The following is a 17485-nucleotide window of genomic DNA, read 5'->3' on the forward strand; positions in this document are numbered from 1 at the left end:
AGCAAATTGTATTCAAACTTTTTAGAATTAAAGTGTTACTCTGAAAAATAATAGTTGCAAACAGTGTTTGGTTCTGTTGATGATCTTCGATCATCATATGGATAAAAGATTTTTTTTGTGCAAGAAATATGTTTTCTTTAGATTTACTGAGCAGTATTGTGTAGTGCAGTATATCTGCCTTTCCTTTTCCTATCTCCCAAGATAGGAAACGGCTGCTGTATGATCACATGCTGGTGCTACATTCAGCGAGAAATTTTGCTTCAGTATTAAAGCAATTCAAATGTAAATTCAGGGAGGTATGTCATCTCATGAAAGACTCATGTGCTGAATACATGATTCCAAAATGAGTGTTAGAAATAGGAGGCTTCAAAAATAGTTGTCTGGTCCCTCTTGTACGGTATTTCACCATTTGTTACAAATTTCTAGCAAGCACCGTGGCACCACTTCAAGGGAGGACTATTTCTAAAATCCTTTTAAGCCATTACAGTCATCCTTCTTCAAACTCACGTCTATGATGATACCCATGAAAAAATCAATAGCAATTGGGCAGCTGGTGCTACTGCTCTCAAGATCTCATTTGTACCTTGATCTACCCAAGTCTTTCGGCATTCACTCTTTTTTCATCTTATACTCGGTCTTCAGGCTCCTGTGGGAGTATCCATCTCTTTGTTAAATATTTATAGAGCTGTGATATCAAAGTGCTGCTTTTAGCGATGTTGCTAATAAGTCCATAGAAGTTTTACTGCTTATTGCCAAAGCAGAGACGTGTGATGCTCCTGACGGAGTTTATGAGAATCTTTCCTTTGACTTTAAGGCGTTTTGTGCAAACAGTATTTTGGATTTATGGTTAACCTGGAACTTTTATTGGGGAATGGTAGAGTAGTAAAGACAGTCACTAAGTATGAATGAGTCTGATTGTTGATGTTTGAAATTCTGAAATAGTAGGGGGATACTAAATGCTGTGTTAGCTAACTGTTTTTCCTGTGTTTTTCGGTATAAAAGGTTGTAATGATATTTGTTGTTGTAATAAATATTATGTGGTTACAATAATGGCTATGATACAGCCCTTTTGCAAACACAGAACTTGAAAATTTATCAAATAGGTCTGCTTACCAAACAAATATCTCGTCTTTGGCCTGTAAAATTCTCTTCGAGTCCCATTTTATTCAGGTACAATATTTGAAGACTGCCATTTCCCTGTTGTCCTTTTTGTTATTCTGCAATGTTTTTGTAACATATCACATTAAGAAAATATCCTAAATGTTTATGTAAACACCAAAGCAAGAACAGTGACACTGACAGCAGGCTCCAGCATCAGTAGCCTGGGAGCTCCTGAGACAGCGTCAGCCACCCCAATATTCAGCCTGGGGGAGCCTCCACGTCCCTGAGGCTGTGACCTGGCTGGATGTCCCAGGCCCCCCTTCTCTTTCTCTTTCAGGAGGAAATGTGCATATAATATGCCCATCACCTTCAGATGCATGAAGTGAGGGGTTGAAAGAGCAAACCAAGTCTCCTCTCTCTGATGAATCACTGCCTGGTTCCAGCACTGGCCTTGTTAGCTCACTGTCCTCCGAGAGCACCTAATGGATGTAAGCCCTTAATGGAATGGGAGAAAAAAAATACAAAGAAGACAGCCTGGGCCCCTCTCAGCCATGTCAGATCCAGAAGTTTGTTGCAACAGCTCACATTTTGTCCTTTTTCTCCTTCAGCTGAAGTAGAGGCTTCTTTGGTCTCTGGTAGACCTGTCAGACAACACAACCTGCGGAGCTCGAATGTTTTACAGCAGGGCACTCAGCAGCCACAGCAGCTTGAGGGAGGCAGCAGCTGTCGGGTCTTGGTTTCTTCTGGACTTCCCAAGGTGCTGGGAGCCCACTGTTAGAGCAATGTGCAGAGGCAGCTTCACCCGTCTTTCTGCATTTCTGCTGGCACGGTCAGTGGCTAATCCAGAAAAGAAAACTGCAGCGTGACCCACCAAATTATTGAGGCATAAAAGGCTAAGAGTGAGAAAGATGAATCTCCTTATGGATGCTGTATGACGGTGAAAGGCATTAGCACAGTTTATAGTATCCTGTATTTGAAATAGGGAATTGTTTCCTAGATTAGTTTTGACCCCGTCACTTCTCTCCTTGCTGTCTTCCAGAGATTGGTTTCTTGCTATCACATCAAATGTAAGCTGTTTGCCTTCACCTGAAGTGCTTTCCTGGGCTATCCCCATTCTATCGTCTTTCATTTTCTTTTGATAACATGATGATTATAGTTCAATTAGCCATTTGCTAAATTTTCAATACCTCTATGCTGAGTCTTGGTTATAGGAGAGGTTGCACTTGTCTGTTCGAAGCCACATTGTTGCTCTTTTATAATCCTTCTTAAAATTCTCCCTTTCCTTTGACTCTGAGAAACGAGAATCTAAAAATTGGAGAGTGTTATGTAGAGCAGAATTTTGCTGTTTTTCTTAATTCACCTTGCTGTATCATGTCTGTATCACATATAGCCCTTTATTGTGCACATAGGCTGTAGGGTTTTTTTTTAGGGAAGCAGATGTCACTGTTTTGCAGTACATGCTGCATGTTCCTAAAACTCCCAGATGTTATGGTAATGTATATATTATTTTGGGCAGTGTGCTTCCATCTTTTATTATTCATTCCTGAACACTGTGCTGCCATCTAATATATCCACACTCCATCAAAAAATAAATAGGTCATTCAGCTTGCAGTGGAACTAATGAAATTTACAAGTTCTGCACTGCACTAACTTGAGCTCTTAATTTCTCTAGAGCTACCCTCCACAGACATGGGTTCTCCCATGCATTCACAGACCTCTGCCTAAATAGCACAGAATCACAGAATCATCTAGGTTGGAAGAGGCCTCCAAGATCACCTAGTCCAACCTCTGACCTAACACTAACAAGTTCTCCACTAAACCATATCCCTAAGCTCTACATCTAAACGTCTTTTAAAGACCTCCAGGGACGGTGACTCCACCACTTCCCTGGGCAGCCCATTCCAATGCCTCACAACCCTTTCAGTAAAGAAGTTCTTCCTAATATCCAACCTAAATTGTGCTTCAGCTTCTCAGCAGAATCACCCTGCCCCATCTTCTCAGGTTCCCTGAGGGCACCATCTGACCTCCTTAGACTCCTAGCACCCCCTCTCATCCATCGCCAGGTTTGTTCAATGCGTGGGGCAGGAGGCAGCGTGTGCTGTAGCTGACGCAAGCTAGCCATGTGCTAATTGCCCGAAATAAGTGTGCAGCAATTGATGCTCTTATCTTCTAATTTCAGACGATGGGAGAAGTTTTTGTGCTTTTTTGCTCATTGAGGGCACTAGTGGGATCTGCGTTACTGATTTTCATGAAGATTTGAGTAATGCGATATCTTTCAGGCATTTGTTCTTGTCTAATTTTGTTTATGGCCTTAAGAACTATTGGTGGTGGATAGGGGACTAATGGGTAATACAATAGCGTAAACTTTTCTTATTAACAAACTTCACTGCTTGACTGAAAGTTATTCTTACAAGTTGTTTTTGAGATCCCAGCTGGTGAAGGTATTAGACATTATTTATTTTGGTTTATGTGGAGAGAAATAATGAACTGCTGGTTTATTGAAAAGGGCAAAGATGTTTTCATGGTTTTGTACACTATTTCTTTAAAGCCTAAAACTATGGAATATTTACAGTAATGCAGCTATTTGTATGTCTGGAAGCACATTAATGTAAAGAACTGAAAGCCGTCATGTGGTAATGTGACCATGCAGGAGCCTTCTTGAACACTATGAACATAGCATCGGGATATGCTTATATTGTAAAATACAGGGACCACAGAAAGACACAAAATGCTGCAGAATCCAGTGTGATTGAAGAATCTTGGCTGTGGTTTGTGTTTATAACAGGGTGTGCATCTCCTTTCAGATCATCTACTTCTATGTTATTATGAGAAGCGTGCAGGTGCTTAATGCAGTTGCTTGACTCTGATGGCAGGGGAGGACGGGGTCACCATGCTCAGCATGCTGAATTAGCTCATTTAGCAGATCTCTTATCCCACAGTGGCATCAAGCAGTAGGACACAACTCCAAAAAAAGGATTGCTTCACCACAGTTTTGAAGGAAAAGGGGATGAAAGTGGAGGCCGCCAAGGGCACTGCACTCCTTCTAGAGTGGCCCAGACCAAGGGACGTGCACTGGTGATGTCAGGATGAAAAGTTTTCCCTCCTCTTCACCAAATGACCTGTCAGAGGAACTGCAGAGAGGGGACAGCACAAGGCTCCAGCCAGCAACATCCTATACAGCATGGGGCCTGAGCAAAGCTGTAGGAGACTTGGATGCAAAGTAAAGGTGTCCAAGCTTGCTCAGTCCTGCTTGTTGTTACTCTTGCAATTAATGTGACTTGTAAGTTCACAATAGCTGAAGCAGCTCGTGAAAGGACTGCTCTGGGGAAACAAAAGTGCATTGTAGCTGTTCCCCAGAGTTTCCCCAAATCCTTTTCACATGGATTATATATACATCCTGATTCGCTTAGATTTTCTGCAACAGTAGACCCCTTGCATTCCTCTGTTTTGTCTACAAGGTGGTCTGGGCCTGGTGACTTTGCTGGAGAGCAAATAGGGAAGTTTGAGATGGTCCCAACCAGCAGAACATAAGGTACTGGGCACACAGGGGCTCCTGCCCTGCCTGATGGTAGGTACCAAACACAATCAAATTCAGTTTCCTAACCTGCTGTGGCTGGCATATTTGGATCCCAGAGAGCGTGTTGTGGAGGGAAGGATCTGGCATGGAGCAGTGTGCACGGGGTGACTCTTGCACAAAAGAGACCTCCTGGAAGGTTCACTGTGCTACCAGCTGCAGCCTGGTGCTGAGTCCCCTCTCTGTCCCTCTGACACAAAATGCAATGTGCTCTTTCAGACTGCATGGCCCGATAAGCCTCTGCTGTCCCATCTCATGAGCTGAGCTGTGCTGGGATGCTCTGTTTGCCCAGGCTTCCTATAACTCCATCTGCTGGTCCCCTACCTCAGGTAAAGGTGAGAGGCAGGGGAGTAGGGCAGCTGGCAGTTCCTTCAAGTTCTTGTAAGGTGCAATTAGATAGTGCCATTATAATGCCTGGCATTGTATGGATCCATCCGCTGTTGGTCTGTGTCATTTTTCAAACAGGATTAACATTTTTAAGAATCTGCTTAGCAGTACTGTTAAGATGGGGCCATAATGATTTTATGATAATAAATCCTGTGCTTTGTGTATTGGTCTTGCTGGCACAAAAACCTGCTGCTTACACCCATCAACATGTGCATAGGTACTTCAAGCACATTTTTACTTGATATTCTGTAAGTAACAGTTAACTCAGGTCTGATTTCGTGCATACTTTGGAAGAATTTTACCTCCTTGTTTAAGGATTTGACTGTGTTTTTGCTATGATTTGGAATCTCTTCTAATCTTTAATTCACTTCTCTTTCACGGAAGTTCATCCTTGTCTGCTAATACAGATAGATATTGACCATCTTTTTATTTTCTGTATGTTTAAAGAGTCTATGTAGTTAAAATATTTAATAGGGAAATAGTCCAAGAAGAATTGGAAATTTGTGTGTGTCTATAAGGACTTCATCAATTAATGAACAGAATTTACAGGCCCTAAGTAATCTTCACATGCATGCTTACAGTGCTGTAGTTCCAGGTGAATTCATCTAGCAAAGAGTGCTTTACGGAATAACTGAAATACTGTTTGTCTTTTTAGGCTGTGAAGCATGTTACAGAACCTCGCGAGTGGATGAAGGGGAAAGGAAAAAGTGCCATTGATAGCTAGAATAGCAACATGGGAAATACAACTACCAAATTCCGCAAAGCTCTTATAAATGGAGATGAAAATCTGGCCTGCCAAATATATGAGAGCAATCCTCAACTAAAAGAAACTCTTGACCCAAATACTTCTTATGGAGAAACTTACCAGCACAATACTCCACTACATTATGCTGCTAGGCATGGAATGAACCGTATCCTGGGGTGAGTATAATTCAGTGTTTTATTTGTGTATATACTGGTCTAAGAAATGCAAGAGTTATAGCTGAGTTATAAATATCTTACGTGTGTGTGTATATATATATATATATACATATGTATGTGTGTTGCAGACAGAATTTGTAAGATTTTCAATAGAAAACATGCAAGTTAATCTATAATCCCAGGCTGCTATAACAGGTGTTAATTTTATTTTTAGGTGTTAATTTTAGTGTCTGTTCCTTCTTCATAACATTAATCTTGGACAGTTTTAGTTTGCTTTCTGAAGATTCCTATACCATAGTTGTTTTTTTAAAAGTAATGCCCATTCCACTGTTCTCGATGTGTTTTCCTGTTTTAAAATGATCTGTTTGTATCATACCTAATTCATACCATACTGATTGCATATATTTCCAGATGGGACAGTATGTTTTTTCTTGTGTTAAAGAATAAACAGGCAGCTTTTATTCTTCCATTTTGGATAATCGCAGCAAACGTGAATATCATGATAATGAATAAATTTATTATTGCTGCAGTTGACATGCACAGCAATCCCTAATGTTAGCTACTTCCATTCTTCTGTATTTTTTGTCAGTGCTTTAAAATCAATTAAAGATTAACATCAAAGAGTTAGGCATCTTATCCATGTCCAGAGATCACAGGTACAAGCTGTTCCAGCCTAGTGTTTCATGAATCTTATTCCAAGTAGACATTGCTAAACCTCTTCTTTAGTAGGTAATGAGTTAGAGAGAATTTCATAAATAGCCTCTTATTTATATTAGGAAATAGAATATAAATATATACTCTTTTTTTTTTTTTTCAATATTCTTTTTAGTTCAGTGTTTTTATCTACTCATGGGCCTGTGGTATTCAAGTTTGTGTTGTCCCTCTTATGTTGAGGGACTTTACTAGCCACTAACCATATTTTTTTCCTTGGTGTTTTAGATTCATTTAACAACTTGTTATACTTTATAGCTTCTCATCTGCCTTGATTTTTTTGCTGTTTCTCTCTTCTCCCCTACTTAACCGATGTTTTCATTTCACCACTGAATCATTCTTTTTTATTTTCTAACATGCCAAAATGTTCCTTTTCCCCCAGTTTTTTTTTTTTTTAATAAACCTGATTTAAAATAGCATTCAGTTTTTATTCACATTTTACGTGATTTTTTTTCTCTGCAATTTGCAGGTTCTTTCTCTCAGTTTAAGAAAATACAGCCTCTTTGAAAGGAAAGATGAAATTGTTTGCATAAATGGAAAGAAATGGAGTCATAATTGCTGTCTGCTGAGCAGTCCATTAGTTAATTCATATTTTGCCATTATGATGAGATCTAGAATAACTGCTTTGCATTAAAAATAATCAGTAATTTAGAAATCACATTTACTACTAGCTACGTGGGACCTTTAGAATCTAAGCCTCACAGGACAATGCAGTTTTATTTTGTGCATGTTACAAACAAATGATCAAAAGAATCATTCCTTTTTCTAATTTCTGTCCATGATTTATATTTTTTTTTTTGCTAGTAATTGGTGAAGGTACCTGTATTTGCTAGAATCTGCTAATGAAATCCTGGACTTTTGGAATTGTCATTTTTGCTGAGTAATTTGTTGTGTGTTTTTTTTTTTTTGTTTGTTTGTTTGTTTTACTACTTTTCATCTGTCTTTGTAATGGCTTTGTTCAAAACTCATCAATGACACATACTAGAGAACAATTTTGCCTTTTTATGTGAAAGACATAGTAAGGGTGAATAAATATTGTACTTATACTGTACCTGTTTGCAAAGTCGGTAGTAGAAAGGGCACAAGTGTTTCCCAGTTAAGCCTCCTCCCTTTGGTACAGAAAGTCCTGGATATGGTAGAGATTAAATAAACTGAATATTGAAATGAATGCTTCGATTTACAGGTGAGGTATAGTATCGAAAAATAATTGAACTTTAATCTGTATGTATTTTGAGAGAGATTTGCAATTATGGGATGCCCATAATACTGTAATGTTGTATATATATTTCTTTATGGAATGTTTTAAATATTTGGGAACCTATAGTGACAGTGACTTGTAGCTGAAACTCTAGACAATATTTTGTATGCCATAACGTTCAGTTTTTCTTCATAGGCTCATACTTGTGCTGTTGTAGGTAGATATGAACTAACACGTCCATATTCATTTCTCAAAATAGAGTAGCATGATGCAGTTGTTAGTACACCTTTTGAATAACACGATATATTAAGAGAGATGTTCTGGGATGTTCGGAAATAACCTGACAGGGCTCTTGCCCAATACTAAAACAATGGGACAAAATCCCTGATGTAAGGCTAGTGGTGACTGTCAAAAGACTCAGTGAAATCATAGGCACTAAGTTTGCAATGAAAGGGAGCTGAGGACATCCTGGTATAGTCATGTCGGAGGTGAAGAAAATGAAGGAACTGGAGAAAAGGTTAAAGGGTCATGAAGCAAAACACCTGATCTGATCAAACCTTACATAATCCATCATGAACTCTCCAGGCAGAAACTTACACAGACAAAAATTTCTCAACCATTTTGAACCACGTAGTTGTTTTATACAAGGTCAGCAATCTGAGTCACCTGGTTGCTGTGCTTTTCAACCAGCTTTTACAGTCCAGAAACTGTATTTAGTGTATAATCAAACTGTAGCCTCATACTTACTGATATATCTTTGAAAATGTGCCATTAATTTCTTTTCTCTTCACAAGATTCAGCAAGAATGTATTAAAATACTCAGATTATATCTATGATAATTTCTCATAAGTACCATAGAAAGCTTTGATATATTAGTAATGTTGAAATAAAAGATGGAAAATAGTTAGGCATTCAGTTAATATGTAACTTTTGCTCAGTCTGCAGCCGATATAATGTTTACCTCACAGATCACTCTGTTTTACCAAGCTTTTAATGTTTAAAAACCAAAACCTGCTGCTCGTGGCTAATTAGCACAAATGAGAACGTTCGAAGTACTGCTTGAAGTTGCCAGAAGCTGTGTAGTTCAGCAGTTCCCAGGGGCCGAGAGCTGTCTCACTTGCTCTGCCCAGTCAGGATGTGTAAACAGGTGGCTGGTCTGTATATTTGGCCATGCCCTGTGCCTGATCACTGCTGTCTGTCCTGACTTCAGATGTATGTTTTTCCCACTGTTGGACCTTCATCCTGCTCACCTAGAGAGTGAAATAGAATGAGGGCCAACAGTTGCCACTTGTGGTCATGTCCGTGCTGTTTCTGTCTTTCTGGATCACCACATACCATATTGCACACATAAGGTTGTGTGTGTGTCTGCTGGAGATGCATGCTCAGCCTCTACACCGGCTGGACCTAGGGACCTGGGGCCACAGCACCTTGCCTCTCTTGAGCTGCCAGAAAATCTCTCCAGAAAATAAGGTTGCTTTCCATTTTGGAAGCAAAGAACTAAAAGTTTCAAGTTTACTTCTTGGACTATACTGTAAATATCATGAGAACAATTTGAGTGTCATTTACTAAGTGATTTTGTGTTACAGTCTATGGACATCTGCTGTTGGTACTTGAATTCAGCATTGACTTCCAGAGAAGTTTGCCTTGGCTGTTAATAGATCTGGATCAGAAATGTCATCTGTGTTCCAAAATTGTATTGATCTCACCATTCAGATTGTGTTTATTGCAGGCTAATAAACAGGTAGTCTTCCATGAATGATAGGTAAGACTCAGGGAAGAAAAATAAAAGGTTACATAACCATCAGAAACGTCAAGAAGTAATAAAAGATGCGTAATACTCACATTGATTTTGAGAGCTTTGTACGACATACAAATTGATCCTACTCTACATTAACATTTATCACAATCCCCTATGAATGAAAGTCTTGACAGAAGATTCCTGTTCGAGAGGATAGTTTAAATTTCATTTAGTAAATGGGTATAAAAATATTACAGAGCAAGAGCACACAGGGGATTTATTTTCTTTAGAAAATTCAGTCTTCGGATGATCAAGTACCTCAGCTGCCCTCAGGCTTTTTTCCCTAATCCCAAGGTACATTTGGGACCACCTGACTGCTCAGCTTCAAAGAACTGCTATCAATTTGGAAAGGTATCCACCAGGGTCTGGCTGGTGGTGAACCACTCCTGAAATAAGACATCAGCATAGGCTTTTCCAGCGGGTGGCTGAGATGGAGCGCCTGGAAATCATGGGGAAACTACTAATGGTTGAAAGGAAAAACCTTCTTAGATAACCTGTAACTCTGCAAAGTATGTTGTGGTGTGACTTTCAGTGTTGTAATTTTACTCGGAAGCTTTTTGAATCTATGACAGACTTCTTCCAATTTATGCTTCATACTGCTACATTTGAGCACTTTGTGAGTATCCGAGCCTAAGGTGGCTTGTTTGTAGCAGTTACTCCTGGTCCTGGGCTGATGGTGGAGAGCAGAGGAGAGAAGGTGACAGAAACATGAGGCTGTGGGGGACAGAAGGGGCTTGTGAGGCTGATTTTTTCTAGAACAGCAAAAGTAAAGATTTCCTGTTACAAAAGAGTGTGGAAAATGGGGTGAATCCTGAAACTGAAAAAAGTTACTTTTTTTTTTTTTTTTTTTTTAACATTCTTGATGCCTGTCTAACAGTGATAATGGTAAAGGAACTCATACATTTAATGCATAACTAAACAAGCCAGAGAGAAGCGTTGGTAGATGTGTCTAAGACCTGGCTATAGGAAGTATTTATTGTTTCATTGCTAGGATTTGGGAAGTAATTTTCACTGCAGTAGAATTAGAGCAGATCAAATACCAGTGGATTCTCAGCTGAAATTTCCTGATAAGTTAATAAATGTGCAGCTTTGGGTATTTCAGGTCAATGCATGCTACGGCCTTGTCTTAACTAATCTAGCTTTTATAGCTACTTAAGAGATTTCAATAAGGACTGATCTAGGCAATTATAATGTCACCAGAGAAAGTCTGTTGAGACCACCAATATGCTGCATGGGATAAACTTGACAGAAAATCTGTTGACATCAGAAGGAGCATTGTATTGTTTACGGCACATTTGGGACTTCCCATGCCAGTTTTTGTTGGCTGTTATTCCTTTTGCAGTCATGTTGAAAACTAGTTTTGGATACGTTGGAGGGAGATCTGTGCAGCCTGTATCTCAGAACATGACTTCTCTCAAGTGGAGAGCTGTGGCCTAACGTGGCAGGCAGCTCGGCACCACACGGCCGCTCACTCTGTCTCCCCAGGTGGGATGGGGGAGAGAACTCATGGGCTGAGATACAATTTATGAGGTAAGGCAGAAGCTGTGTGTGCATGCAAAGCAAAGCAAGGAATTTGCCTGATGCCCCATGGGGTGGGTGGGACACCCATTTGGGCAGCCTGGGCCAGCTGTCCTGGCTGTCCCCTCCCAGCTCCCGGTGCACCCCCAGCCCCTCACTGGCTGGGCAGCGCGTGGAGCAGGAGAGGCCTTGGCTCTGGGTGAGCACTGCCAGCAACAACTGCACATCCATGTGTTAGCAGCATTGTTCTCATCCTAAATCCCAAATGCAAAAATCCATAAACAACAGCAGGCAGACTTTATATTAATGGTAGCCTGGCCTACAAGTAAAGCTCAAACAACAGTCAGCTGCTATGGTTTTAGCTCTTAAAAAAGAATTTTTCCTGACTGATTTCAGATTATTTTAATCTTAGTATGTTGAATATGTGTGGTGCCTGTTACAGGTTCTACTGTTGAGTGTGTTTATTTATGGTTTCACCTTGCACCCTTTATAATACCAGAAATCTTAGGTTGCGGTGCTCTTTCCTCCACATGTTTAAAGACTATTCAAATGTTGTTATTAGACTTGCCATCTATTCCCTGCATTGTCCTTTTTGTTTCCTTGAAAATCACATACTGCAAAAATAAGATCTCGATGTTTGTGAATGGAAAGATGAGATACATCAATGCAGTATGCTGTTAAAGATTTTTTATTCTGTGTTGTCTGTTCTCCTTAGCAGAACCCTGTGACTATTTGACCACAGGCAAAGTAAAATTATATTTGAGTTGTAAAGGAATAAAGCATAGCTTTGGTCCTAATCAAGGAGGACTGAATCTTTATTTCAACTGACTTTGTTACCAGGTAGAGTTTGTGACTGTCATGTTGATTGGTACCCGCTGAATTGTGTCAAATGGCTTAACCTCACCCTGGAGCTGGAGGCACACGTGGCTTCCTCATCAGAGGAACCTACTGCCTCAGTAGGTACAGGAATAGTGAGTGACTGGGAGACTTGCAGTTTCTGATAAACTGAAATCTGTCAGAAATAATTAGCTCTTACAGCTAAATGCAATATCCAGCTAACATATTCAGTGACGTTATATATATAAACTGTAGGTGAAACAATTTTTTAAAATTACATATTTTTCAATTTAAATAAAATTATTTCACTGAGACATTTAAGAAGAATAAAAAGTGTATTCTGTTGGTATCATTAAAGATCAAGCAATGTACAGATTGAAAGGGTTTTTCTGGAGGGAGGAAGGGAGAGAGGAAGATGAGACAATCTCTATTTTACATTCATAGTCTTTGAGAAAGAAAAAGAATAGAACTGCTAGAAGGCCCATTAGTAATTGTGTAATGTCATCATTTTTGCCACATAAATAATGTCAACACTAGATGTCATACACTGCAAGGTGATTTACAAGCTGATATGAAGATAACAGTCTGTGTGCAGAAATACAAAGTTGCGTGTTTAAATGGTGAAGATGAACCCAATCCTTGGTAGTTTCATGCTTATTATTTCATCCGGCATTTGTTTGAACCAATATAAAAAGAATCTCACAATTACCTGGGAAGATCATTCTGTGTGGATAGTCTTTTTGAAAAAATGGGTTCAAAGGAGGCATTTGGAAAGGAGGCTGAGAGGATCACACCTAAGTTAGGGATTTGATTCTAACTCTAAAGAAACGTATAGCATTAAGGGCCAGAGAAAGATGAAAATCATACAGATTTTGCATCGCAGAAGGCATTTAGTCACAAAAGTTGCTGGTAAGCAGCCAGTTCCAGTGGAAGCCACTTCTAATTTGGCATGCAGCTCTTTTTCTTTTGAAATCTCACTTAGATTATTGAAATAAAAGCCAGAAGTGCTTTTCAGTGGATCATAGAAGCAGCATTCCTAATTGTCCAACAACAGAACAAGCTCAAAGCACTCCAAAACAAAATCCAATCATTCTCCAATTAAGGGTAACTTCAGGATGTTTTTGACACCTTTTTGTATCAGGAATGGCTTAGTTCTGTTTTGGTCTGCTGTTCCTTCTGACAGGCTTTAGAACCATGTATAAAGTATGATTTTTTTTTTTGTCCCACAGCATAACAACTATAAGGATTAACCAAGTTTTGTGTTCCTTGCTTTTAGTGTAGAGTATCTTTGGATCTGTGCTCTACGATTCCATTGTGTCCCTTGGACACTCCTGCACATTGTCCCTCTACGTCTTCTGTGTTCTACCAAGCCAAAGGTTGCTACTTACAAAAGTTCATACTCAGTCCTAATAGCTGACGCAAAACCACCGAAACAAACTTTTCAAGATACTTGCATCTTTTTAGTAAATAAAATAGCAAGTTCTTTGTTGATGTGTATCTGTGTAAGACCTTTCTTAGAGGTCTTTAGGTGATGGGTTGCTATGTCAACGTGAGTCAATCCCAAACTGGAATCAGGTCCAGGTGCTGACCTACCCTGAATCACTAATAATCTGTTTGAAACAAGCTGTCTGGAGAGGCAATAGGTGAAATTGCAGCAATGCTGTGGAAAAGATTGTGAGGCTTTTTTGAGCCAGTTTAAGAGAGATTGAACACTGTGCTTGAGTTCTAGGTGGTATTTTTGCATTGAACGTTACATTAAGCCCATAAGTGCAACAGGCCCAGAGGAGCAAATGTTGGCAAAGATTTCCATTTTAACCTTAGATTGCTCTAAGATATGATTCATATGCACCATAGTTTGGACTTGATCCTCAAATTAACATTTATCTATGAAAATCTGCAGAAATTGTTTGAGTACTCAGGAAGTGGATTTAATTCATTTTGCCAGATGTACTGTATTTGATAAGAGTCATAGGAATGGGAAAAAATGGAAGGCATTTCTGTTTAGGAAAAATACAGCATCTGGGGCCAGAGTGGAGTCCTTGACATAAGAGATCTTAAAATGTTTGTGAAGACTTCAAATTTCAGAATGAAGAATTAGCTCTTCACAGACCTCCATCAGCAGTGAAGTACAGTGTCCTTGACAGCCTCTCCACTGCTTCCTATGTTTTGTCATTAGCCCAGATTGCTCCTGGTTTAACCTTGCACCTTTTTTAGCAGGATATTACTAATGTTTACAGGAATTTTGGCAATGCTCATAACAGTTCTTAGGCAAGGGGCCAGCTGAATTTACGGCTTATAAAAAGTTGTGGTAGTAGTCCCACGGTATTTTGTTTTTGGTTTTGTTTGATAAATAGGCAGAGTTTAATGATCTGTCAGCAGATTCTTTATCTTAAAATAGAAATAGGCACTGTCTCCTACCCATTTTTATTTATTTATTTTTTTTACTGAATACAGATTCTTGGGCTATAGGAGAAGCTTAAGAGTTGATGAAACAGAGAAGTACCTGCAAGTAATAAATAATTTTCTACTACCACACAATGAATAAAAAATAAATAATAATAAAAAACAATAATTATTGTACTAATTGAGGCTGCCTAGGGAAATAATATTTTTCACAACACTATTTAAACTAACCTATACTTGTATGCAGCTGTCAGTCATGACTAAAAAAAAATGAAGTGCTTCCTAGAACACTACAGTTGTTTGTTACAGTACATTTTAGGGGGAAGTACTTCAGGTTAATGACATAACGGAACGGTGATTATTCAAGGTTTTTATGCATCAGTATTGACCCATTGTGTTGGAAGATGAATGATTCAATAACTATGATTTAATTCATGACATGAGATTCTTAAATTACTGAATAAAAGTGCTTGGGTTTTCAGTATATGTCCTGGGCATACTTCTCTTAATGCTCAAAAAGCTGCTAGCTATAGGTTTATGCTTTCACTGGAGTTTGCAGTATAACTTTTTTAATACTAAGGTGGACGTAAATGGACTAGTTAACTCAAGGACTAGAGGGCATGTTGTGAAAAGGAATCCTATGCAGATTAATTTTCCTTGTTGCTGTTCCTTTTCTAGTACCTTGCATAAAGGTTCCTTAAAGTTTCCTTGTACTGCATAAAGTAGTGCAATTTGCTGTGTAGTTTATATAGTATACATAAGTACCTTGCATCAAAATCAGCAAGTTTCACGGTCTTTTAGCAGGTTCAGGTTTGTTTTGGTCTCCAGCTATCAGAACTACCCGTATAATTTCATTTTACTTTTTGGTTTTTATTTTGGTTTTATTTTTCTACACATAAATACATTTTCATATGTTTTATATGCATATTTGTATATATGTGTGTATACATACATATATAGCTATTAATAGGTATAAATACATAGCATTGCATAGAGGAACAGACCATAAATGTAGCTGTTTTCATCACCCTTTTAGTAAAACCTGAAGAAATGGTCGTGTTGATGTTTCCCAGAATGAGGGAATGTGTCTGTTGTTTATTATTCAAGTTCACAGCCCCATGATCTTGAGTCTCTTGCTGCTTTTCTGCAAATACTGGTAGTAGTAGGTGTAAATGTTACAGCCGTTTCTTTTTTGCCACTTTTTTCAACACTTTTTTAATGCTTTTGTCACCTCAAGTTTGGATTCTGCAAAGAGCTACAGCTTGAAGCAAAATCTGGAAGCTGTAACTAGAGTAAAGTCTGACTGCCTTGTGGTTAAGTGGTATTTCCCATAAGCAATACATTTTTTCACTCTACCAGTACATTTCCAGGCAAAATGTAGTTTTTTATACCTCTGAAGTTATGAGCCAAATCACAAGGGTCTACAGCACTGCTCTTTGAAAGTCTTACGCACCAAATACCGTCGGTAAAAATGGGACCCTGCCAAATAATGAATTTGTTGATACAAAATGTATTAATTCACCCGTTTGGGGATGTTAGTCATCTTCTCTGAACTGTAAGCCCTGTATTCAGCTGGGCTTTTCAGCTTTGGTTTGAATCCCCCTTAGACTGAAGAGTTGTCCCTTTGATTTTTGGATGAAATTAAGATGAGGAAAAGGGGGATGCTGGGGCCTATTGAAACCTATTTATATATCCAGAGCAAGGTACTGATTGCCTTTGCTAGCTCTGGTGTTTGTCATACCCATTCATGAGACACAGAAGGTATGCAACAAACAAGGAGAACAAGTAATCAAAACTATTTTTTCCCTACACCAGTGTTGTTTACAGAAAAACACAAATTTGTTCTAGAAAATTTATATTTTAAGTGAGCATTTGAGAGCTGCCTGCAGTAGATGATTCTTACTGAAGATTTTAACATATTTAGAGATGATTGGATAGTTGTTTTTTTTTTACCAGATAGCTTTGACAGAAGGGCAGGCATTGATCTTAGGCAAGGGAATGGCTTTCTAGGGAGGTTTTATAGACTTATCTCTTGGGAAAAAAAAAAAAAAAAAAAAAAAAAGCTAATATTTCTTGCTGCAGGGTTTGAAAGTCTACCTTGATTAAAGACTTATTTGAGTCGGAATGTTCTTTGTGCTATGAAGTGATAGTAAAACGATGCAATGACAGTTTAAAAGATTTAAATCCATCCTAGGTCTTTATATCATTTGTTTAATACAGAAAGGTACCTTTCTACTTATTTAAGAACAGAGAATCTGCAAGCAGGCAGGACTCAGACACTTCTTGTTTTAGGGTGATGGTTGGACTTGATGATCTTAAGGTCTTTTTTAACCTAAATGATTGTATGATTCTATTCAATACCTTCTTAAAACAAGAGTTTTATTGTGCTTCTCCCTGAAGCTTAATTTTATGGTGGAAGAAATTTATAGCAATAGTTACTGACTACTAAGGCTGCCTTTTAAATTAACTCTTCAGTCAGAAGTTTTGGTTTTAAAACAGGGCACTGGTTTGACAGCCTTGAAGTTCTGTTTTTATGCAGAAATTCAGCCTAAGACAATTTTCAGGGAATACGTATAAGGTGAAACATCTACCTCAAGTTATGAGAGAGAAATTGAATCCATGCAGTGTTTGAGTCTTCTACAAAAGTTACCCACATAAATCTTAGTACAGGAAAACTAATGGCTTGCAGCTTATAGTCATTGTAATATGGATGAAATCCCCATAGTTTGGGATTATTAAATAGAACTTTGGTAGAGTTGTCGAGAGAAATACTGCAAGTTTTTAAGTTTTAAGTGTGTTTTGTAAGAAAAAGAGTGTTATTTACAGCTTTTGCAGGTCACCACAGAAACATTGTGCTATTCTGAAATCAATGCATTGTAACCTGATTCAGGAGTGAATCACATGCTTTAAAATATCACAGCATGGAATGTAAGTGATGATAAAGCGCTAAATAAAAACAGAAAACAGAAATGTACATTGTAGTGTTATCAACTCTAAACAGCAATGATTAGATAGCTAAAGATCCTTGAGAAACTTC

General features: G+C 38.6%; 1 protein-coding gene across 3 annotated transcripts in view; it reads left to right on the forward strand.

Annotated features, from left to right (window-relative positions):
• Window positions 1–17485, forward strand: part of ANKIB1 (ankyrin repeat and IBR domain containing 1) — a 97422-nt gene that overhangs the window by 25977 nt on the left and 53960 nt on the right. For all 3 annotated transcript variants that reach the window (XM_032182634.1, XM_032182636.1, XM_032182635.1), the window contains exon 2: window positions 5718–5983. In XM_032182634.1, coding sequence (XP_032038525.1) covers window positions 5796–5983 — 188 coding nt within the window. In that variant the 5' untranslated portion in view covers window positions 5718–5795. The remainder of the gene's footprint in view (window positions 1–5717; window positions 5984–17485) is intronic.

The sequence above is a fragment of the Aythya fuligula genome, chromosome 2 (genome assembly GCF_009819795.1).
Source record: "Aythya fuligula isolate bAytFul2 chromosome 2, bAytFul2.pri, whole genome shotgun sequence".
Classification (NCBI taxonomy): Eukaryota; Metazoa; Chordata; class Aves; order Anseriformes; family Anatidae; genus Aythya; species Aythya fuligula.